Source organism: Copadichromis virginalis, linkage group LG16 (genome assembly GCF_057382275.1).
Source record: "Copadichromis virginalis isolate Kocher_CV1m ecotype Utaka linkage group LG16, C_Virginalis_male_GT1.1, whole genome shotgun sequence".
Taxonomy (NCBI): Eukaryota; Metazoa; Chordata; class Actinopteri; order Cichliformes; family Cichlidae; genus Copadichromis; species Copadichromis virginalis.
Genome location: NC_140633.1, coordinates 25,238,617 through 25,262,972, shown reverse-complemented (window position 1 = coordinate 25,262,972; position 24,356 = coordinate 25,238,617). Strand labels below are relative to the sequence as shown.

General features: G+C 40.9%; 3 protein-coding genes across 4 annotated transcripts in view; 1 reads left to right on the top strand and 2 right to left on the bottom strand.

The window, feature by feature from the left end:
- The window catches only part of b3galt1b (UDP-Gal:betaGlcNAc beta 1,3-galactosyltransferase, polypeptide 1b), a 67,032-nt gene extending 55,851 nt beyond the window's left edge, over window positions 1-11,181 (top strand). For both annotated transcript variants that reach the window (XM_085434048.1, XM_085434049.1), the window contains exon 2: window positions 8,617-11,181. In XM_085434048.1, coding sequence (XP_085290174.1) covers window positions 8,848-9,834 — 987 coding nt within the window. In that variant the 5' untranslated portion in view covers window positions 8,617-8,847 and the 3' untranslated portion in view covers window positions 9,835-11,181. The remainder of the gene's footprint in view (window positions 1-8,616) is intronic.
- On the bottom strand, window positions 3,637-4,600 carry LOC146690897 (uncharacterized). The gene is made up of 2 exons (XM_085435096.1): window positions 4,261-4,600; window positions 3,637-4,214 (listed from the first exon to the last, which is right to left on the bottom strand). The coding sequence occupies exons 1-2, from the start codon at window positions 4,598-4,600 to the stop codon at window positions 3,637-3,639; spliced, it is 918 nt and encodes a 305-aa protein (XP_085291222.1).
- Window positions 11,182-14,473: 3,292 nt separating the features above from the next.
- Window positions 14,474-24,356, bottom strand: part of stk39 (serine threonine kinase 39) — a 32,569-nt gene continuing 22,686 nt past the window's right edge. Inside the window, exons 15-18 of the mRNA XM_085434047.1 lie at window positions 21,508-21,560; window positions 21,242-21,310; window positions 20,903-20,967; window positions 14,474-15,909 (exon numbers count right to left, since the gene is read on the bottom strand). Coding sequence (XP_085290173.1) covers window positions 15,835-15,909; window positions 20,903-20,967; window positions 21,242-21,310; window positions 21,508-21,560 — 262 coding nt within the window. The 3' untranslated portion in view covers window positions 14,474-15,834. The remainder of the gene's footprint in view (window positions 15,910-20,902; window positions 20,968-21,241; window positions 21,311-21,507; window positions 21,561-24,356) is intronic.

Here is a 24,356-nt window from a genome sequence, read left to right as displayed (position 1 = left end):
TTAACGCAGGAATGCTTTACAAACATTCAGAGATGGACTTACACACTTGCTTTACTTCTCTCGGGATAACTTTGTCGGAGATGAAATGCCGGGTTGCTAGCGAAGCTCCAAATGCTATCCAGACCACCTACAGGTCCCGCATGCCACACTATCACGTGATGCCTACTGCTCCGACGTGCTAACGTTCTGAGGTGAGTTACGGCATGTTGCAAGTTTTGTGAGGTGCTTTCGTGATATTTAATGGATCGGATTACATTTTTTATTTTTCTCCGATATCCGATCCAGTAATTTAGGTCAGTATCGGACCGATACCGATACGTAATATCGGATCGGTCCATCTCTAGTTTCTACTGTAAAGCCTCCTTGTTTCCAATAAAACCGCTGACTGCTGATCACAGAGGGAAGAAGGGAAGACTTTTGAACTAACTGTTACAGTACCATGATCGAATTCATGTAGCTCTTTAGACTGAGCTATTCTTTCACAAAATGCTTGTAGAGGCCGACTGCACGGCCAGGTGCTTGATTTTATATGCGTGTGGTAATGGGACTGAACGCACCTGAACTGAAAGATTATCACGTGTGGTCCCATGTCTTTGTGTATGTGGTATATATAGTGTACTTGCATGCCTGGCAATTTTTTGTGGCCAGGTGGACCCATCCGCAGTGGTTTTACATTACAATGCATGCTCACACGGAGCAGGCTTCAAATGGACTTCAAAGAAGTAAAACTGGAGTCACTACTCAGCCATCATGTCTCCAGCTGATTGTATGCATGTTCAGAGCATGTTCACTCCCCCAATTGTCCCGATTACTTCACCTGTGTCTCGTGAACATCACCCGTTGGCCTTTCCCAGATCAGCTCTTTGAGTATAAATAGTCCTGTCTCTCCCTTACTCTTCTGTATCGCATAAATGTAACGCATTACTGTAATAAATTCAGTCATTATATTACATTTGCAATTATGTGGTTACCTGCATAGCAAAAGTTCTTCAGTTATCTGCTTGCTGGGCAGAAAGAAAAACAACAAACTTGTGAATTACACTCTCTAACAACACTCTCTGAAAGAATTACTTTTTTAAATTAAATATCCAAACAGCAGGGGTCATCCATCCCTCTGTGTTCACCTTGAGAAGCTTCTGTGTTTTAGATTTGTTACTTTTGCTGTGCATTTGGGCTATGTTACAATCTAAATAAAAGCATTAGATCCTCTCCAGGGTCAACCTTGATATGATCACTTCCTCGAGCAACCATTTGAGAAACATAATTGTAGGACAATCTGTCAATATATGTTAAAGTTACAAGTGGATACTTAAGTTTGTTAATATGACTTTTAAGCATCATGTCACAACAGTCTTATAACAGTCTCTGGGGTTTATTGAGTAAAAAAGCATATATACTGCATTTTACTCTGATTCTTTAAAATATTTATTTTATTAAATATTTATCTTACCACTTTGGCTTATGAAAGCAAAATGTTCTCTAGAAACTGTTGCTGAAGAAGTTGCAGTAGAGCAGAAAGCATATAATTGCCCTGGGTCTCATTAAGATCGTTAAGATTAGATTGTGCTTTGGTTGGATTGTGTTTAACAATCAGGCCTAACATCTGCATGCCTATCACCTGTGCAGCAGTTTACTACAGGCTAAGAAAACTGGCTGTTTGTACATATATATTTTTTAATCTCAGCCACAAAGGTGGATTAAATGATGCACAATCATCCCAACCATCATCAGCACACAAGTGATTTATCAGTTGGTTAAAACACTATCAAACCGTAGAGCAACAAGGCATTATAAAATTCAGTCTCTTTTGTTTTGCCATTCAGAATCCTAAATTCATGCCTGACTCTTTCACTAGTATTAAAAAGCAGTTTCTCCCGTATCAGTCTGACTCAGGGACAGATTTACTAGTCATTTAATCTCATCCTGTGCAGGTATGTAAGAGATGCAGACCAGCTTAGACATTTTTATTCTGAAAAGCCGTTGGAGGTTATGCTTTACAGTGAAATGAACAATCACATAATCACTGCCTCATTTGTCTGGTAGACTTTGCTTCAGTCTGGAGAATAAAATTTTAAGGTATCAGACTCAGGTGTCAGCTTTCTATCAGCCTGCTGTTATATATATTATGCATCTGAGCAAGTCTACATGGGCCTCTTTGTTTTCACTGCGCCATTAGCCCCAGAGTAAACAGCCATTCCTCGTTCCTGGCCTTGTTATACTGTCTTCCCTGTGCATGACCCTCATCCCTCCTCTGGGACGAGAACATATTGACGCCTCTGTGTATTTCTCGTGTCTGAGTAAAGTGTTATTAAAGGGAACAACTGTTTACCACTGTAAATCCAATGAGATATAACAGCGATTTCACAAGAGGACCAGGCCAATATTGTGAGAAATAAGTTTGGCTGGAAGACACAAGGGGAAAGTGAGGAGTAAACACATTTTTTAAGATGGCCTCGAAGTGATGATCTGCCCCTATAAAGTAGGGATGTCAACACAGCCGTGTATTGGCGATAACTGTGTTATTGTGTCAATAAAGTGCATATTGTAAATAACTGTGCAGTTCTTTTGAACAACTACGATTGCAACCTCTTTTGCCACCTGCATGCACCTGTACTTTGAGCATAAATTTAATTAGTTTGCTGAAAACAATATACAGAATAAACAGCATTATAAATGAATTTTACTTTTTTATCATTGCATTTTGGGTTGTTTTTTTTGTAAAAGTCTTGTTTATATCATAAACATTCATTTTTGACCATAATATCCAATTCGTGACACTGTTTGTCTACAGTTTGTTTTCCCTCACACAGAGCTTAAACAAAAAAAATTGTTATTGATTCATTTATAGCGCCGATTTCTCACAGGCTTATCTTCCTTAAAGCACTAATTCATCTGATAGATTATTTTCTACAAAGGAAAATACATTGTTTTGCAAGTGTAGTCTTTGTTGTGGCTCAGTTGTCTTTTAGTCTAACAGAGTCCTTTTGTATGAGGGTATAGACTGCAGGTAATTACGCTCTATTGGTAAATGGAATTAAAGTCATGTCATTATGGCTATATTTGTCTGCTCAGGCTGCTGTTACAGGCATGGCGCTTTAAGGATGAAGCCTGATGGGAAATGTATTCGGGATGTGTGTAGCGGGACCGCCCGTGTGGGTGTGTGAAGAGAGAGAGAAAAAGGGATGTAAAGAAAAGTAGTAAAAGAAACATAAAAACTTCCTCGGCAGCCAGAGTGTGTCGGTGATGCTCGCTGTGAGTAAACTGTTTTCAGCCCACTATACGCGGTGTTCGTGCCTTGGAGAAGAAATAAAGTTCAGTGAAGCAGTTTTCCCACGCCTCTTTCCATCTTTTCACTAGTGGAGTTGACCTGTACAGTAAGCAAGCTGCCGGTAGTGCCAAAAAGTGATTGTCTGCCAAAAAGTGATTTCCGGTATTTGCCAAAAAGTGATTGCTCGTATTTGAACTGCTATAAGCAACTTGTTGGGCTATAATATGTGAAACATGTGTCAAATGCATCCCTCATGGATGACACAAAGTCACACTGAGCCACAAACAACATTCGTGTAACAAGGCGTAATCAGTTTTTGGCAGTGACTTAAAACCTTTATTTATGCAGTTAAAAAAATCTCATTAACATTAAAAATAAAGACGTGGAGGTCCCTCCGGTCCGCTGACCTCCGGCTGAGCGGGACCCTCCTCGGCCGGCAGCGAGAGCTCCTCCTCGGCCGGCAGCGAGAGCTCCGGCAGCGAGAGCTCCTCCTCGGCCGGCAGCGAGAGCTCCTCCTCGGCCGGCAGCGAGAGCTCCTCAGCTGGCAGTGCGGGCTCCTCCGGCTCGCTGAGCTCCTGCTCGGGCATGATGAGCTCCTCCGGCTCGCTGAGCTCCTCAGCTGGCGGTGCGGGCTCCTCCGGCTCGCTGAGCTCCTGCTCGGGCATGATGAGCTCCTCCGGCTCGCTGAGCTCCTCAGCTGGCGGTGCGGGCTCCTCCGGCTCGCTGAGCTCCTGCTCGGGCATGATGAGCTCCTCCGGCTCGCTGAGCTCCTCAGCTGGCGGTGCGGGCTCCTCCGGCTCACTGAGCTCCTGCTCGGGCATGATGAGCTCCTCCGGCTCGCTGAGCTCCTCAGCTGGCGGTGCGGGCTCCTCCGGCTCGCTGAGCTCCTGCTCGGGCATGCTGAGCTCCTCCGGCTCGCTGAGCTCCTGCTGCTGCTGGCCGAAGTCTGTGGATTCCCGAGCTTGCACTACCCCCCGGCACTACCCCCCGGCCTTTGCACCCCGGCAGGGTGCAAAGGCAGGCGGAAACTCCCTTGAGCTGGCTGAGGTAGGGATTTCCCTCCAGGATCGCCTCGATGGCTTTTAACCCCACCACCTGAGGAGGAGAGTGGAGGTGGAGGGTCGAAAGCAGGAAGTCCAAGACGACTGGATTAAGGTCGTCAACCAGCCAGGGAGATTTAAAAAGCGTCTCCTGCAGCCGCCTCTCCACGGCGCGACGCAAACCCTCCGCGGGCTTCTCCCACCATGACTCACAGAGTCTGTAAACCCTGTCCATAACCTCCCTCCTGAGCCTCTCCTCCGAGACCGCTGGGTCCATGCGTGGCGGGATCATTCTGTCACGGTCTGGCTGGCAGACCGTGGGGATGTGTGGGGAAAGAGGACCCAGGCGCGGTACTCTGTGTATAAACAGTGCGTTTATTTACAGTGATGGAAACAATAACAGTAAATCCCCGTGCTCTCCCGTGACTCCCGTGTCGTGTCTTCCCAAAAGTCCGTGCTCCGTGTTCTCCACTGCCGTGTGTCCACACACACCCCGTGCCTGCTGCCCTCCGAGGTTCCACGCTCCTCCTGAGGGGAAAATGACAGAGGCAGCCGTCAAGACACTTAATTCCAGTAGGCATACACTCAGACTTTAGCTAAGCAGAAGACTAACGTGGAGTCTCATGGAATGATCCCGCGTCGGTGGGAGCTCCAAGACTCTCCTAAGTAGCTCCCCCGACGAGCCCTGATCAGCGGCAGGTGTGTGGCTTCGGGTGTGGCCAGTCCTTCCGCAGGTCCACACCCCTCAGGCCTGCAGGTGGCTGAGCTCCATCCTCCAAGCATCCCCGCAGACATAAACACACACACTCACATCTACAATCATGGAGGAGAGCAGCAGCAATACCAAAATACATATAATAATCATAATAATAATATGATACATGACTGCTCAGGGATCCTGAGTCGCCCAGTCCCAGGACCCTGACAAAAAATGTCTTTTGTAAGAGTAAGTTGGCCAAGAGCACAGCAGAAATGGCAGCAAATATTACAATAGTTCTGTAAAAATATTTTAAGTGGGGATAAAGGACCGGATTGGTTATAATGTAAGTACAATAACACAGAGTTGTAAAGATACTTGAAAAAACAGATAATTTTTTAACTCTATATATAACCCCTTTGTAAACGCTGTTCACCGAAGTCTATTTACCAACATACGTAAAGATATTACACATAAAAAATACACGGAAACATTGGAAATCACTTTTTGGAACAAAACACCTGGCTACGAGCAAGTCACGGAGCCTTCAAGTAACTGCCAGAGGTTTCCTTACTACGGTTCGGGGCCGCGGATCTGGCGCCGTAACACTGCTTTCCAGCTTTGAAGATGGGTATATAGGGCTTTACTGCATTTTGGCCATTCTCCTGTGAAATGCGTAGTGTGATCTACCTTGAACAAAAAGAAAAGTCAGCGAGAGCTTCAAAAAGCTGTGAGACATGATCTACATGTTAACATATCCTTTATAGGGAGCTCAGCCACCTGCGCAAAAGGACAGCCAAATTCCATCTCAGCGTCCACGCAGCAGAATGACTGCTCAGAAAATAAACAAGCGAAAGACATCTGTGGCAGGAAGACTGTATAGCTGTGCAGCACAGAACAAAACAGGGGAGGGGGCATCCCAGGGGAGGGTCCTATCATGGCACAGTGTTTCCTTTGTGTCACCATATCGCGCTGCAGAATCCTGCCAACCCCAGAGCTCTTTTGAGCCCCAGAAGAAGAGAGATTGTAAAGCATACTTTTGCTTTTTGGTTGAGTTTTTTTCTGTTTTGTTTTTTTTAAAGGGCATTTTTCTACTCTTGTGAAATGTCAACCTCCACACTGGGATGATGTACTGAATGCTGAAAATGCTGTCTTTTAGATTATTGCACAAGATCTGTTGCTCAGTGATATGCAGGCACGAGTATTTAATTCAGGTTACAGTAATAAAGTGAATGAAAGGTGTTATTGTTTTGTCTGCTTAGACAAAAAAAGTGATCGGATGTCCTGAAGTAAATGTTTAAAGTTGTATTTTTTTGGCGTTTTCAGTCTTTATTCTTAAGTGTAGTGCAGAGAGTAGACAGTAAAGTGGGGAGAAGGGAAATAGTCTCTGCCTCTGCAGTTATCTTTGATATGTGGGTCACCCACTCAACCATGTAAGCCGTATTGGTGCCCGTGAAGTAAAATTTTATACAGGTGTGCTGTACCTAAGGACAGATTCATATATGTTTTTTTTTTCTTCCATCTCAGTTCACTTGATATTTCTACCATACTGTCACCTCACATCCTCACAGCAGGAGGGTTCTTTTCAACAAACGCTGTATGTGGCAGGCTGAGGCATAGACCCAATGTGCAGGACTTGAAGCAGAACTGAACTGAAAAAAGCAGCTTTATTGCTGGACTTAAAGGAAAATTACAAACTAGGAAATTTGGAATGGAATAAATAATCAACTAGGAGATTTAAACATGAGGGAGACACGCAAAATGATGGAGATTGCGACAATGTACAGAAGGAAACAGGGCTTAAATACACACAAGGAATTCAGGGAGATTAAATACACCAGGGAACACAGATGAACTAAATCTGACTAACAAAACTGAACACGACACACACAGGACAAGTGATTGTCACGCAAAACGAAAAAAGAAAACAGGAATTCACTAGCACTGAGACACGGACACAGTGAGATGACAGAGGCGAGACAAAGAGGCGAGACAAAGAGACTCGCGGGAGACAGAGACGAACACAGAGGAAGCAGATTGACAGAGACGCGACTGTAGAAACAGGACGTAAACAAACTCTAAGACCACAGGGATTTGACACAAGAAGCTGGGGAACACTGAGGGAGGAAACTAATACAACTTAGAATAGAATGCTAAATCCAATATTAACATGTGAAAAAAACTAATATTCAAACCAAGAATAACACGATATCCCATTAACCCTTAGAAGCTCCATCACAATTTAGAACAACTTAGCAACATTGGGCAAACAGGCCATTATGACATTTCTTGAAATTCCAGCTGAGGCTTTTGCTTGTGGAGTTTGCTTGGTCTTCTCATCACTGTGTGGGTTTCCTAAGGGTATCTTGACTTCCTCACACAGTCCAAACACATGTTTGGTTAATTAGTTATTTTAAATTGGCCATAACTATGAGCTGGGTAAAGAACTTGGAGTGCATAGTATAACGTCCTGTATGTATGATTTAAAAAATGTGAGTTGTAATCTAAAGTACTTTCAGTCCTTTCAGTGGTGAGTAAGACTAGAAAAGAGCTGTATAAACAACCCATACTTGTCAGCTGGAGATGTACTAAGAATATCTACCATCCATCCACCTTCCTCCACTTCTCAGGGGGACTAGAGCTTTAGTGTCAGTGGATAAGCTGCTACTGTGTAATAATCGAATAGTGTTAAACTATACTGTTGTACATTTTGCTTTTATCACACTTTTGTATTCTTAGTGCAAAGCCTTTCTTTGTAGGAGAGTTTTCCAATTAGTCATTACAATGACCAGACTCATGTTGGCGAGGTCCCCTCATGAAGCTGAAACATCTCTGACCTAGCCTTGGGCTGTTTGTGGGTGCATTGTCCTCCTGGGGAAAGTTGCTGCCCTGGAGCTTAGTCTGCAACATTTTTAAGTGGATGCTGAGTATTAAAGAAACACCTACATAATGACTGCCAGGTCCCAAGGTTTCCCAGCAGAGCACTGCATTGTGACAAAGTGTTATTCAGTTCATCTGCCTGTGGTTTTAAGGTCGTACTTGATCAGTAATAGTTACGTTTGGCCTGAGTAATAAAAGAGATCTGAACACTTTTACTAATGTGCTAAACAAATATACATGAAATTCAAAATGTGACAGTCGTGATCACACAATCACAACATTTCACCCGATCTATACCAAGCCTGATACCCAGCATTCACAAAACCCTCACACTCATGTGGGTTCCCACTGAATAATAAGTGAGTTTTAACAATGCAGAAAATAAACGTGCCTGACAATGATTTGCTTTTTCCAGACGGCAGATGATTCGCAATTTATCCCACATATTTGCTGCGGTGATATTATTTTATTAGATATTGAGTTCATCCAAGTACTTTTCTTTCGTCCTCCAACTTGATTTACAAAGATACAAATTAGAAATCATCTAGTGAGTGATTTTGAGCGGCTCAGCAGCATTTCCTCATTTATTTGAATTGTTCTTGATAACTAAGTCTGCGCTGTGGGAAATGCTTCTACTGAGTTCAGCTGATTGAAACAAACTTCATTTAAAGATTTTCAGGGACACAAGCTTTTTTTTATACTCATGTTTTCTTTCTCTCGCTCTCTTTCAGATGTAAATGGAGAAGCAGCAGTGTCACAAAGAGGGAGGCGGACGTCCAAACAGTTTTAAAGTGCTTTAAAATCCAAAAAAGATCCTTTCTGTCTGAAGTAATCCATTACTGACCATTAATGTCAAACCGCTTGCTGGAGCAGCTTAATGCTGCCTCGCCAGGTGAAACGTCACTAATGGAAAGAAAGCCTTATGAGATCCTACTCATTAAAACACACCTAAATGCAGCATAATGCCTTCCAAAGTGTCATGTTTATACCTGTTGACAGTGGTCTGCTGGGCGAGCGCTCTGTGGTACTTGAGCATAACTCGCCCAACGTCCACGTACGTTGGCCACATGTCAGTGCCTATACGGAAGACTGTGAAACCTCATAAAAACATCACCTTCAACAACATCCGCACCCGCCCCCTTAACCCACACGCCTTTGAGTTTGTCATCAATGAGCCCAAGAAATGCGAAAGCGTCACGCCCTTTCTGGTCATTCTCATCAGCACCACCCACAAAGAGTTTGATGCGAGGCAGGCCATCAGAGAGACCTGGGGCGATGAATCGACCTTCGGCGACGTCCGCATCCTTACGATCTTTCTGCTGGGCAGGAACACGGACCCTGTGCTGAACCAGATGGTGGAACAGGAGAGTCAAATCTTCCATGACATCGTGGTGGAGGACTTTATCGATTCCTACCACAATCTAACCCTCAAGACCATGATGGGAATGCGCTGGGTGGCGACTTTCTGCCCCAAAGCACAGTATGTCATGAAGACAGACAGTGACATCTTTGTCAACATGGACAATCTAATCTACAAGCTCCTGAAACCCAACACCAAACCAAGGAGGAGATATTTCACTGGCTACGTAATAAATGGTGGTCCCATTAGAGATATGCGTAGCAAGTGGTACATGCCCAGAGACTTGTATCCTGAAAGCAAATACCCACCTTTCTGCTCGGGCACCGGCTACGTGTTCTCAGCAGATGTAGCTGAGCTAATCTACAAGACTTCATTACACACAAGACTGTTGCACCTGGAGGATGTCTATGTGGGACTGTGTTTGCGAAAGCTGGGCATACACCCTTATCAGAACAGTGGTTTTAATCACTGGAAAATGGCTTACAGCCTCTGCAGATACAGGCGGGTTATCACCGTCCACCAGATCTCCCCGGAGGAGATGCACCGTATTTGGAATGACATGTCCAGCAAGAAACACTTGAGATGTTAGGGGACACGAGAGACACTTACAAAACAAAAAAAACCACGTTATTTTTCCCTTTTTCTTTGCCTTTTTCACCATTTAAAGTATTATCACCGAATGATGTAAACACCGAGAGGGCTGCTGCGAGTCTATTTCAAGACAGACGTTTCCATTAACATCCATCTACGTCTATATCTCACCTCATGATTGTTAATGAATGCACGAGGCTTGTAAAGTGTGTATTCTCATGCATAATTAAAATGGGGTGTTGTTAGTGAAAGTAATTTGTTCATATACTCCAGGTCCAATTTATGTAGACTATTCTTTAAAGGCATTAAGTCAATCAGCGTTAAGCATTAATTAGTGTGGCCTAACAGTTTGAGTCGGCAACATTTTCTATGCTAAAGTGTCCTTGAGCATGACACTGAATCTCTACCAGCTGCTGACCGAGCAAGCCTGACCTTCTCTAAGGATTGCAAGCCAAAAGAAAAAAATGTGGAAATCAATAAAGTATCTACTTACCATAGATTAGATCCCTGTATGATGCACTTCAAAAATGTTTCTTAGAATTGAGAGAAGAGTTCTTTTACAATAAGAATGCAAATGTAACTCTAATTAGAAAAAAAGCGAAACCAGGTCGCATGCTGTGCTCTCACTTTTAAATCATACAAAGCTGAAAACAGGCTGCAGTCAATTATCAATCATCTAACAGAAGCTGAAAGGATAATTTGGCATGAAAGCAATTTATAAGGCCAAATGTTTGGGTTTTAATCAGCCCGCACAGTTAATCAGTCTTTTTTCTCGAATTTTCCTGATGTTATTGTTTACATTTTGTCCTCATTTCACCACCTTTTTCTCTGAGAAAGCTGTTTGTATATTTCAGTTTTTAGATGCATTTTGTTGTTTTCTCACTCTGACATTTTCACTCTTGAGGTAATTATGTGTTTCAGCTATCAGCTTCTCATTACTGCAGCTGCTGCTCTTGGTTATGTACGCTGTATATCATCAGCTATTTCGGCTCATCAGCCTCTTCCACACATCAAGAGAAATGCAGCATCATGTCGTACAAGTGTCAGTTTAATTGTAACTAAGACCATTACCGACTTGATGAATTATCATATGTATCTGGCGTATCAGTAATTATGGAAGAACTGCTTCTGACATCATCGAGAACATTGTCTCTTGAACAACGTGGTGTTCACAGCCAAATTTCCTTTTCCTTTTATTTTTCTTTCAAAGGTTTTGTAGTATTATAAGCTAATGTGGCATTTACTGTGAAACCATCTATCCCATAAGGGGTTATTGTTATATATTGTATGTTTTTTATATTAAAAAACAAATACTTGAATAATTAAAGTTATAATACTGCTTTTACTCAGTGCCTTCTTCCAGTTTCATCAGTTGGTGGGTGGTGAAGGGTTGCAGCTTTATTGGCTTTTTTTGTGGGGGGTTTTTGTTTAGAGATTTTGTATTGTGGAGGGCAGTTTGCTTTTTTTAATTTCAATTATTTACTAGACTTGTATAAAAAGAGGAAAGAGAGTGAAAAAGAAAAGAAAAAGAGTGGGTAGGTTACATCATAGTCTATACCCCTTCCTCTTTCAATCTTCAGCCCAACCTTCTCTCAATGTAAGCAAAGTTGAGATTATTTGGGAATTTTTTTTTTTAAATAGCAGGAAAAAAAAACTTCCTTATTCTAACCAGTTACAGGCCTAATCTATACCAAAGCTCTCACCAAAGAACAAGCCTGGAATCCATACACCCACAGCACACTTGCTAGTACCGCCTTTTGTCTTCAGAACTGCTTTAAATCTTTTGTGGCTCAGATTCAACAAGATGCTGAAAACATTCCTCAGAGATTTTGGTCCATAATAACATCATAGCATCACACAGTTGATGCAGAATATTCAGTGGCACATCCACGATGTGAATCTCCCATTTCACCACATCTCAAAGGTGCTCTATTTGACTGAGATCTGGTGACTTTGGGGGCCATTTCAGTAAAGTGAATTGTCATGTTCAACAAATCAGTTTGATATGATACAAGCTTTGTGCATTGTGGTCATAAAGAGATGGACATGGTCAGGAAATAGCATAGCTGGTACTAAAGGGCCGGCAAATGTTGTAGCAGAAATTGAGACTTACTGGATCCATTAACGTCACACAATATAGTCTTCTGCTGATTTAGTCCATCTGATTCAAAGTCCAACATTAAGAGACGCTCCTCTCCGTACCTTGGTTTTAACCAGCGGTTATTTGACTTACTGTTGCCGTTCTTTTAGCTTAAAGCAGTTTTGCCACTCTCTTCTGGTTATTAAGGCATTTTTATCCAGAAAACTGCAGCTCACTGGATATTTTCTCTTTTTGAGACTGTGCTCTCTAAGCCCTAGAGATGGTTGTGCAAGAACAATCCCAGTAGATCAGCAGTTTCTGAAATACTCGGGCCATCTCATCTGGTACTAACAACCGTGCCATGTTCAAAGTCACTTATAAATTCACATTCTGATGCTCATAACCAGAGGTGTGGACTCGAGTCACATGACTTGGACTCGAGTCAGACTCGAGTCATTAATTTTATGACTTTAGACTTGACTTGAAAAAATGTTCTAAGACTTGTGACTTGACTTGGACTTTTACACCAATGACTTGGGACTTGAATTGGACTTGAACCGGTTTACTTGAAAAGACTTGATATTTTACCCCAAATATAAAATTTAACATGCATATTATATAGAGATTGAAAATGTGACGTCATTCACGGGTAGAACCGCAAAGGATTCTGGGAACTCGTGGCAAGCGGTACTAGCGCACGCAGGCTTTCAATTAAAATCAGTCACACAGCGATAAAAAGAAACACAAAAATGTCAAGAAGCTGTTGTATTATTAACTGCAATAGCCGGTCGCATGACAGCCACGGGAAGCCGACGGGTAAAGAGATCGGTTGTTATCGGATTACGTCGTTGAAGAGAAATTGTTCGAGCCATGTTTCCGAAGTAACAAAGACGCGACTGGATTGCAGCCATTCAAAGACCAAATATAACGTCCCAGAACACTCCAGCTCACAGGTTAGTCTGCTCCAAGCATTTACACGAAGGTCAGTGTTTTTTAGTAGTTAATACGTCACTTTCATAACATAATTAGTGATATAGGTTACAAGCAAGTCTGGCGCTGAACAGAAATTGTCGCGCTATGCTTCTTTGTTTATTGTGCATAAATAGTGAATTGTCCTGACACAATATTGCGTTTCGCTTCTGTTATTATGGTACATTGACAAAAACATATACTTTTATTCACAGGATAAAACAGGTTTTTTGTATCACTAATTGCCCAGTACGATTACAGCATACAATATTGTTGTCACTGCTACATTTCTGTGATGGGTACCAGAAATTATTTCCACTGCTAATTAATTACCGTTGAGCTCAAAGGTCCTATTAATAAACGGTTAATGAATGTGTATTTATGACGACAATTTGTGAGACTGGTAAACTTATGATACGTACGATGGTCTTTCTTTCTACACGGTGCATTTCAAGGTCCTGCACCCATCCGTCGGTAAACTGTACCTGGGCTTGTTGCAGTGACCGGAAGTTACTAAACTTCATGAGTGTATGCACTCACTCCAAGAACCGTATGATTATAAATATGCATATAAATATGCTACGATGAGATAGCTGACTTCATCTAACTAGCAAATGTTTTCCAGGCTACGTTGGTGATACAGTTTTTTTTAATGTGTATGATATTTTTGTCATGCGATTTTAAAGCTGGTCCTACAACCGCATCCAAGAATAACATGCAGCTTATCTCAGAACTGTCGGTGAAAATTATTCTTGGAGCTAAGTTTAATTGAGCTGCATTTTAAAGAGGTGCAATTTCACAATTTGTGTATATTTTCTACGTTCACTTTTGTCATGTGTTGAGAAAAACACAGATTTAAAATTACATGGTCTAATATTTACATTTAGCATAACTGCAACATTATTTTTTCGTTGTTTTTTTTTTTTTAAAGACTCGAAAGGACTTGAAATTCAAAGTTTCAGACTTGTGACTTGACTCGGACTTTTACACCAGTGACTTGAGACTCGACTCTGACTTGCCTGACATTACTTGAGACTTGACTTGAGACTTGAGGATAAAGACTTGAGACTTACTTGAGACTTGCAAAACAATGACTTGGTCCCACCTCTGCTCATAACTGCTGCTGACATGCAACTGACTGATTAGATGTTTGAGTGAGAAGTTGAATAGGTCTACCTAACAAAGTGGCCTGTGAGTGTGTAATTTATGTGTATGCAAGAACTGTTTTTAACATGTCTACATTAAGGGGTTTTTTTTATTATTTAGCTAGAAAACCAGACAGATCACTATATGATGTCAGATATTCTGTAGTATAGGTTTGTAACATTAACAGAAATAAACAACTGGTCATACCGTACCACATTATGCCACAGTAACTTATACTTTTTGTGTATTAAAATGTAAAACTGTGCATTTTATATTTATGAATTCAGACTTGTACTTTAAAAAGCATATTTGCAGAAATATGGTAAGTTATTCAACTCCTTTGCAATCACAAACAAACATCGATTGAAGTGTAGGAGGTTCATTCTAATAGCAGCTGACAGATTTTTTTTTTAAAATAAAATACTTCACACACTTGTTTTTAAATCATAGCAATTCTTTATTGGTTGCTCTTAATCCGAAACTTGACATCAGCTGATTACAGAAGGAACAGGGGTAATATGTTGAAATGGTACACAGAACTGTACATAGAAAACACAATAAATTACTTCATAAAATAAAGAATTTAGTAGAAGTTAATATTGACCACCTCAATACCTAAAAAATAATTTAGAGTTACTGGACTTGTTTGGACAAACAAATGGCTCGTCACCTTTTCGGCAGTTGCCGTTTGGTTTCATCTTCAAATGCATCGTCATCCAGTACACTTTAGTAACTATGATGTTTCGGGGAACGAAAAAGTTTTGTAGTGCAGCAGGACAGAGCAAGGAAATTCAACCATTGTGTTTTGCTGATTAGCATCTGAAAACCCATCAACAAGAACAGATTATATGACTGCAGGTCCTGTTACGGTGTGTTCGTCTGACGACAGAAGCACATAAATTAACTTGTCTCCCGGGGCTAAGCATCTGTTTGTCAGGTCCACGCATTCAGCCCAAAAGTGCATTTTAGCTTGCCTCATTAAGTTAAGATACTTCACTTGAATTGTGTCATTGCTGAAATAATACACTGGTGGAATGGCAATCAGCAGGTTCCCCCTCTTTGTGCGGTCTCATTTATCGACTACTTTCTTAGGCACAGAAAAATGAACAAGGCACCTCTAGCATTTTGAAGCATTAAAACTGTTGAGAGCAGCAAATTACACACAGTAGCATCCAGGTCTCCTTTTTTTTTCCTGCACACTCAAGCAAATGGTTGTTAATGTGAAACAGGTCTTAATATGGAAATACAATTCATTCTCTTTTGACATTCATTATGTTCTTATGAAAATGTGCTTTTTCCCATAAATTAACGTATTCGTACATTCTGACACAGACCTCAGGGAAACTTCTCGAATGAGTGCGTTTGTGAGATGTGAGTCAAAGCAAATTTGTTTTCACTGTGGCAACAAATCAGCATGGGAAGAAAAAACCCTTCTCATTTCAATAAATAATGAGAGCTTTGCTGAACACAGAGGTAATATGATGTAAAACAAAAACGAGTTCAAGAAATAAATAAATAGAACATTCAAAGCTACATCTTAATCACCTTCTTTTGCCACCTGAGTACACCTTCAGGTTCCTCGGCTGTGCGCTGGGCAGTGGAATGTCGTTAAGTTTAAAGATAGGACAGTAAGCAGGGAAGCCGGCGCTAACGAGGGTGGTGGAAGAGATGGGCATCGGGGAAGCTGAGGCGGAGTCAGGAAGTGAGGAAGGGAAGATATTGCAGGAAGTGGTGGAGTGTTCCTCAGTCTGTCTGCCCTGAACTGTCTTCCCTGTCTCACCTGCTGCAGTCACGAAGAGAGCATCAACTAACACTGAGCTGCGCAAAGCCGATCAACTTCACTTCATCAGGGATCTCCGTGTCATCGCAGCTGGAAGCCTGCATGGGAAAGAAGACAGTCAGAGGATCATCAACAGAAGCAGGGAGCTGAAACTACTGAAACTGAGTTTAATATGGAACCAAATCTGAGACTCAATTTCAAAATGAGAAAAAAAATGACATAATTTCCCTCACCGGATACAAGCTACGTTTTAAACTGGTAGTAATGGTTATTATTAAGAACTCGTCAGCTTCTTAATTATTTTTTGTCCACATAGCATGCAGTCATGTGGAAAATAATTTTTTCACAGAGCGCGATGCAAAAACTAAGGACACCCACACTGCTTCCATAGGAACTAAGAGGGTAAGTAGAAGCCAGGGGCTGTTAATCAAATTTACTTGATAAATAGAGCTTCAGTTTGCAGGTCTGAAACGTTCAGGTGTGCATTAACACAATGCCAAGGAGGAAAGATATCAGCAATGGTCTTAGGGAAGCAAGTGTGCCTACCCATTAATCTAGGAGTGATTATAAGGCCATTTCAAAGCAATTTGAAGCCCATCATTCTACAGTGAGAAAGATTTTTATGTCCCAGAAAACTCACCCCAAGGTCAGCAATGCTCAGAGAAACTGCAAAAACCCCATGAACTACATCTTACCTCAACAGACTTCAGTCAGCATGTTAAATGTTAAACTTCATGATAGCAAAATTAGAAAAACACTGAACAAGCATGGCCTCTTTGGAAGGGTTGTAAGGGAAAAAGCCCCTTCTCTCTAAAAAGAACATGGCAGCACAGTTTAGGTTTGCACATCTGAACAAACCGCTAGACTTTGGAACAACGTTGTTTGGACAGATGAGACGAGAGAGAGAAGATTGGCCATAATGGACGACCCCACGTTTGGCGAGTGCATCAGCACAAACACCTCATACCAACAGTCAAGCACCGCGGAGGAGGGGTGATCATTTGGGTTCATTTTGCAGCCAATCATTGATTCGACCTCTGTACCAAAGAGTCAAAATTTATGCAGATAATTTATGGTGTGGGTGGCATTAAAGCAACTTTATGACTGAACTGAACAAGAGATCAGAATAGACTCATGAACTCACAACGACTGACTGTATTAATAACTGTGCCTCCATGGTGATTACACAACTGCAGAGCCCTCAGAGAGTGTATGGGTGGCTTTGCCAGATAAGGTGCAAATTGGTGGAGCCCATCGGGTGTTGGGTCACCAGTTTAAGCTCTCCATGAGGATGGTTGATTCATTTTCTCTGAGCAGTGATACAAATTACTATGCAAAATATATTAAAGTAATGCTTCAGTCAAGGACATCTGTGCAGCCTAAAATGGAGGTGACTGCAAATGACTGAGAAGAGACGGTTGCTAACCTTGTAGGTTAGCAAAGTTAGCATTAGTCATTCACTGGTGTGGGCTTTTCTCTAATAATTCAAGTTCTAAGCAGCAAAGTCACCAACATTGACATTTTCTACTCAGGAGGCAGGCTCCTGAGCTACTCTATTAAAATTCCTACCAACTATATATAAAAACTAACACCTGACAATGCTTAGCAATGAAATATAAAGTTTTCTTCCATAACACAGAAATTTTAAAGTTTCACGAACTTACAGAAAACACCTAATACAGCAGAATTTTCTCACTGCTTGTATCAGCAGTCATAAAAAAATCTTATTAGAATTACTGGCTTGTGCAAATGGTTGGTTATAATTATAAGAGTGAACAAGAAATATAAGCTAGTCACATCTGACCAATTCCTAATAGTCCTTGTTTTTTACAGGAACATTACGATATGAAATGTTAGGTTAACAAAGATGTTGTTAATCCCATTAATTAAAGTTTTCTGCCTAATGGCACACAAGTATTGCTCTCTTTAATAACATGTGTTTACCCACTATTTTGTGCAAAAATAGCTGCTGTAAAAACAATAGTCTATCAGTTATTATCATTGCTGTGGCTGCTGCATGATATCAGATTAAAGCAGTACTGCTAAGCAGTTTGTGTAGCTAGGGTAAACTATATCAGTGATGTGGACTCTGTTATTTACATATCATCTGGTGCGTTGTGTGTTTCATGGTTTCGTTTCGTTTGTCCAATTAAGGTAAGTCTCAAAGCTGCAGAGAATAAAATTATGTGTTAGTCTGTGGAAGGCTCTTTCGTGCTGCTACACAACAGTGCTCCTGAGGCCAGTAAACATATATATAGTTTTAGAATCTAGCATAAAAAACCCTGACTGACCTCCACTGGCCATGCACAACTTCTGAGATCATTTGTGAGCTTGATTGGAAGCGAGACAACCGACATCAGAGCCAACCTCATTAAAGCTGAGGTGGGAAAATGGGCTCAAACCCCTGGCAACCCATTGTACAATGATTACACAAAACACCATCCTCCAATAATTCACCATATTTCTTTAACTTGCAGCAGCTTGTCTCACCTCTGTTTTAGGCTGCACAGATCCCCTTTACTGAAGCAATATTTGAATTCATTCTGCATGTTAATTTGTGTCACTGCTCAGAGAAAATACATTTTCCTTTTTTTGAACCAGCCATCCTCGTGAAAAGCTTAACCTCGTGACCCAACATCCAATGTCCTTCACCAATTTGCACCTTATCTGAGAAAACCACCCATACACTCTCGGGCTCTGCAGTTGTGTAATCACCATGGAGGCACTGTTATTAAAACAGTCCGTTTTTGTGAGCTCATGAGTCTATTCTGATCTCTTGTTCAGTTCAGTCATAAAGCAGCTATAGTGCCACCCACACCATAAATTGTCTTCATAAAGTGTTATGAATTGTTCCCCTTGCAGGGGTAATTATTCTCACTCTCTGGGTTTTGTGACACCACCCTCGTAACTCGTAATTCGTTCAGAAAGGCGGAGTTGAGCTGCAGTGAGAATTTAGCACACGTGGAAATGAAAGCATGCCCATATATCTACATGGCATGCCCAGTACAGCCCTCACTCTGGCTCTCCAGAGATTTGTCCACCTGCTGATAAGGCAAATGGCAGAAAGGTCACACTGTAAAATACTGCAACCCAAAGCACAGATGTTGTTTACCCACAACTACACAAAGGTCAATAAAACATAATTTACATATTTTTTTGTCAAATACAAAGAAACTGGCATTATTTCCTTTCTTAATATCACATTCTAATATGTCACACTGCACAAAGGGACTTCTTAAAAGCACATATGGTGTATTCAGATAGCGCAACAAAGATGCACCGTCGTCAAAGAAAATAAAATCACCTAAAGACTCACAATAATCCACAATGTGAAGCGCACAAATAAAAAATCATTCTGATAAAAACAAATTGTGTTTGACTACTCAAATCATGACACTCCTCTCCACAGACAATACAGACTTGATACAAAATTTTATAGTAACCACAAAAGGGAAGATGTGGAGGTCGTATTTTCCTCATTAAGAACTCATTAATGTGGATTCGTTACACAACGGTAACAATACATCACAAAATAAAATCAATGCTGTATTGGATTTTTGTCACAATTGAGATAATAAAACAAAACCTAATGTAGTTATATTATTAAAGTTGAACTGATAAACATTGACTATTGATCTGTTAAGGCTGTTTTTATTTGCATTTGAATGTTTGTTTTTAGTACATCGTATATTTTGTTTTACAATGATGTTGCTATAATGCTATATATTGCCCATTGCACAATCCAGTACTTTACAGTACATATACATGCTCAGTGCTGCTCAGTAATTCAAACAGTCAATCACTTGGCAGCAATTAAATCTACTTAGACTGATGCATGTAAGCCTAAATGGTCAAGATGACCTGCTGATATTCAATCTGAGCATCAGAATCAGAGGAGAAAGGCAATTTAAGTGACTTTGCAGATGGTAAGCTTATCGGTATTTCAGAAACTGCAGATCTACTCAGATTTCCCTGCACAACCTTTTCCAGGATTTACAGAGAATGAGCCAAAGAAAAGAGAAAATATCCAGTGAGCGGCAATTCTCTGTCTTGTTGATGGTTCAGAGAAGAATGGCCAGACTGCTTCAAGCTGATAGGAAGGCAACAGTAACTCAAATAACCACCACAACCAAGGTATGTAAAAGAGCACCTCTGAACATGTCCGACCTCAAAGTAGAGGCGCTATAGTAGCAAGAGAGCACGCCTTGGTGTCACTCATGTTAGTTAAAATTACATAATAGAAAAGAAGACTAAAGAACGGTCTCAATTTCTGTTGCAACTTTCAGATGGTAGGGTGAGAATTTGGTGTGAACGATATAAAAGCAAAGACCAATCCTTCTATCAAGAGTTCAGGTTGGTGGTGATATATTGGTGTGGGCGATATTTTCATGAGCCCGTTAGTACCGACTGAGTGTCGTTTAAACGCCACAGCCTTACTATTGTTTCTGACCACGTCTTTATGACCACCTTCTGATGGCTGCTTCCAGCAGGATCATACACCATGCCACAAAGTTCAAATGATTTCAAATTGGTTTCTTGACATGACAATGAGCTCACTGTACTCAAATGGCCTCAAATAGTCACCAGATTTGAATCCACTACAGCATCGTTGGGATGTGGTGGAACGGGAGAGTCCTATCGTGGATTTGCAGCAGAAAAAAATGAATCAACTATGTGATGCCATCATGTCGATATGAAGAAAAGAAACTGGAGCCAGCACAGAACTAGCATGGTGTAGCTAACAAAGTGTGCAGAGTGTAAAATAAATGTGAAAATGTATGTTATATTTAGCCTGAATGAACTTTATCCCTATAACAAAATATCCAAACATTTCAAGTCCAGATTTAGAGAAAAAGGGTAAATAATTTTAATGTCTTCTGTAACATCAATCCTCTAACCTTCTCCTTCACTTCTTCTAAAATAATTTCTTAACATCATCAACTGAACATCTTTTAGTTTTACGCAGAGTTTATGTCTAATAACTCCAGTTCTCGCTAAAGCTTTCCCCAGCAAGCTCTTTATGGTTAGACATCACAAGCCAAGACAAAGCCAGGGCAGCTGTCATGAACCATCAATCATGTGGAAACTCACCAGCTTAAAGGTCAGTACTTTGTAGGTAATTGGGTCATCTACAATCTTTTGAAGGTTAGCAGCAACTGTAATAGAGGAAATAATTGTGTTCAGTAATAACAAACACGTTTTATACTGAGGAAATTTTAGGACAAGCTCCTGCTCCCACAATGAAAGAGCAGTCTAGTGTAAATATGAAGACTAGAAAACCAGTTTTAGTTATTCCAAGATCCAATTTAAATGTAATTCATCCTGGTAATAGGTTTTCTATTAACAAATTATTTCAAGATGATGTTTTCCAGTAAGCAGGCTATGTATTCAAACAACACAATTTATGAGAATAAAGAGGCACAGCATTACCAATAACAACGTCGTGCCCATTGACCAGTCCAGCTGAGAACAGTTCCTGGGAAACCCCATCAGCAGTGTCTTGTGAGAGAATAACATGACAAATATTGGACCTCATACATGCCACTTAGCAGGTGATTGTGTTAGAGACTGAATCAGATGCTGTCCAGAGCCCAGTGCCATTACCCATTATACAGAGAACAATTCAGTCATCTAATGTGGTGATATTATCACATAGGGAACAGCATATTCCTAATTAATTGAGGCTGAGCTCTTACCTCGCCCAGGAGTAAATTCAAACCGGATGTCATTCAGCTCCTTTTTGGAGTTCCTGGAAAAAGAGACAAGGGGATGTGATTGCAGAGCAGTACCTGAAATGGTAGATTTAAATTTGTTGCAGAGCAGAGCGAAGACATGACCTGAGCAGCACAATGTTAGAAACAAGCAGGATGAAAGCAGAAATGAAAATGCCTCCAGTGATCTAAGAGAAGTGATCAAACAGTGAAGAGATAACTCCCCCCAGGTTTCAAGAGTAGACAGTTCAGAAGTAGAAACAGCAAGCAGAAAGTTAGAGCGCATCTCATCTTCTAGAATGACCGTCCTGCTATGAGCTGGGGTGAAACTGCAGCGAACGCAGTCATCGTTTCTTCACACTCTAGTTACAAGCAGTCCATTAGGAGAACATAACCTCATCAGGACACCTCCTTATATGAACCCACCTCGGAAAAACAAGACGACGACCTACCGGGGTCACAGATATACTAGTGTTCTGTTATTCTTATTCACTGCTTCTCGGGTAACAGTCATTTCATCTGTCTGTCGGGCTTTTCATACCATGTGCAAAATAAATAAATAAATGTGCTCTTCATGCAGTGGCCGTGCAGATCTGTATTTCACCCTCCCCATTTGTGTCGTCATTTGTAACGACTGCAGCGATTGTGTTAAAACCATATTTGCCCCCCCATCAAACAATATTTAGTTTACTAAGGAGAGCTGCAAACTAATAACCCAAAGCCTGCAAGGCACTTCACACAGACGCAACTGCACCGTTTTATGCATATTTAACAAGCCTCGCTCTCTGCATGTCAAAAACCAAACACACCCTCCCAATTTTTTCAGCTTTTTAAGCCGAAAATTGTCTCTCTCTCCCTGTGTGATGTCAGTGTCACTGCTGCTCTGCAACACTCTGTTTCATCCACTCCACCAATTTCTCTGCATATCATATTTCACTATATTCCTCTTCTGTAAGTCACAAGCGCTTGCTGGTCACGAATGATGTCTGTTTGTCTCTACCTTTGTGCAGTACATACTATGAGTTTTTTTTCTCATTTAAAAAAACCTAACGAGAGTGGTAAGAGTCAAATGAAAAAAGTGAACTTGTGGGCTGCAGAATCAAAACAATGACGTGATGTTAAAACACTGCAAGCAGGGAAAACTTCTTTCTCATAATCACAGTGATAGCAAAACCCCCCACTTTAGCAGCCTACACAATTAAAGGTGTCAATAAATGATGCTAATCACACTGAGGCAGTTTGCATAATAACAGCGAATGAACAGCCTAGGAAAAGCAGCAGCTATTACATAAAATTATTAATTTATTAATGTGTTTCTTTGTTAGAAGCTAAATTACCAAAATCTTCCTTAGAAGCATAATTTGGTGAAAGTAGGACAGTCGCATAATACGAATCATCTCTTCCTTATCAGGTTTTAAAATTCTGTAAATACAACCTCAGATGAATTACAGGACACAACATTTTTCACTGTGGCCTTATTTATCTAACACAAATTAACCCAAGATTTAGAAGCAGTTTGTGAAAAACTAAGAGGGAGACTAACAGCCATGTCGGGATAAACAAATGCACTTAATTGATCATCAGCAAATATGAACACCGCTATACAAGCAGACGTTTTGCCTCTTCATTGATGTGGAGCATTCAGGTGTCCCAGGAATCTTCCCCCCAGTGGATTGTGCAATGCTCACAGAATATGCAAAAATCCCAAGAGCTACATCTCAGTTTCTACAGGCCTCATGTAACTTGTTAAAAGTTAATGCTCATGACAGTAAAATTAGAAAAAAGACTGAATTTGTCTCTAAAAATAGCATGCCAGGACAGCTTAGGTTTGCAAAACTGCATCTGAGCAAAGCACAAGATTTCTTGAAAAAATGTCCTTTGGACTGATCAAACCAAAGTGAAGATGTTTAGCCATAATGCACAGCGTCATAGAGAGAAACCCAAACACAGAATATCAGCAAAAAACCCTCATACCAGCACGGTGGCAGGGGAGTGTTGATTTGGGTTCGTTTTGCAGACGAGGGATCTGGGGACTTTGCAATCACTGAGTTAAAGCTTGGCTGAAACTAGAAATTCAACAGATTCCAAGCACAGCAGAAAATCTACAACAGAGCAGCTTAAAAAGAACAGGACGAAGGTGTTTCCATGATCCAGTCAAAGCCCAAACCTCAGCTCAACTGAAATACTGTAGTTCAGCGGTCCCCAACCTTTTTTGCGCCGACAATATTTTCACAGACCGGCCTTTAAGGTGTCGCAGAAAAATACAACAAAATAAAACTAGTACCGGTACCGAAAAAAAGAAGATTTATTCGTAACACACGTGAAAAGACCCAGGAAAACCAAGTTAATGAAAAAAACGATAACAAAATAACGCTAAAAACCGCTAAAAGCCCTGAAAACCATACATTTCACACCCAAGTCTCAACTCTCGCGGCCCAGTACCGGGCCCGGGGGTTGGGGACCGCTGCTGTAGTTGACTGTTGAGAGAGCTGTACGTAAACAAATGCCAGCAAACCTCAATGTTTGTAAAGGGTAGTGGGATAAAATTCCTCATCAACAGTATTAGAAACTGAAGTTGTTGCTGCTAAAGCAACTGAATCATAGGATGCATTTAGTTTTTTGCAAACTGCTTCTGTAGTTTGTCTTAGTGTAATCTGTCATGTGTTGTTGTTCATCTGAGGTTGTATTTACTCAATTTTAAGACTATTTACTTAATGACTATTATATCCTGATATGTAAAACCTTAGAACTTTGAAACTTTGAAATTTGCAGAAAACCTTTGTATTTCCTAATTTATGCATGATCACAGTTTAACATATGTCTGTGATTATTGT

Excerpts from the sequence above, each read along its gene's own strand:
- LOC146690897 (XM_085435096.1), bottom strand. The coding sequence starts at position 4,600 with ATGATCCCGCCACGCATGGACCCAGCGGTCTCGGAGGAGAGGCTCAGG. Across the intron at positions 4,215-4,260 it reads CACCCTGCCGGGGTGCAAAG|ACTTCGGCCAGCAGCAGCAG; the intron begins GCCGGGGGGTAG and ends GGGAATCCACAG.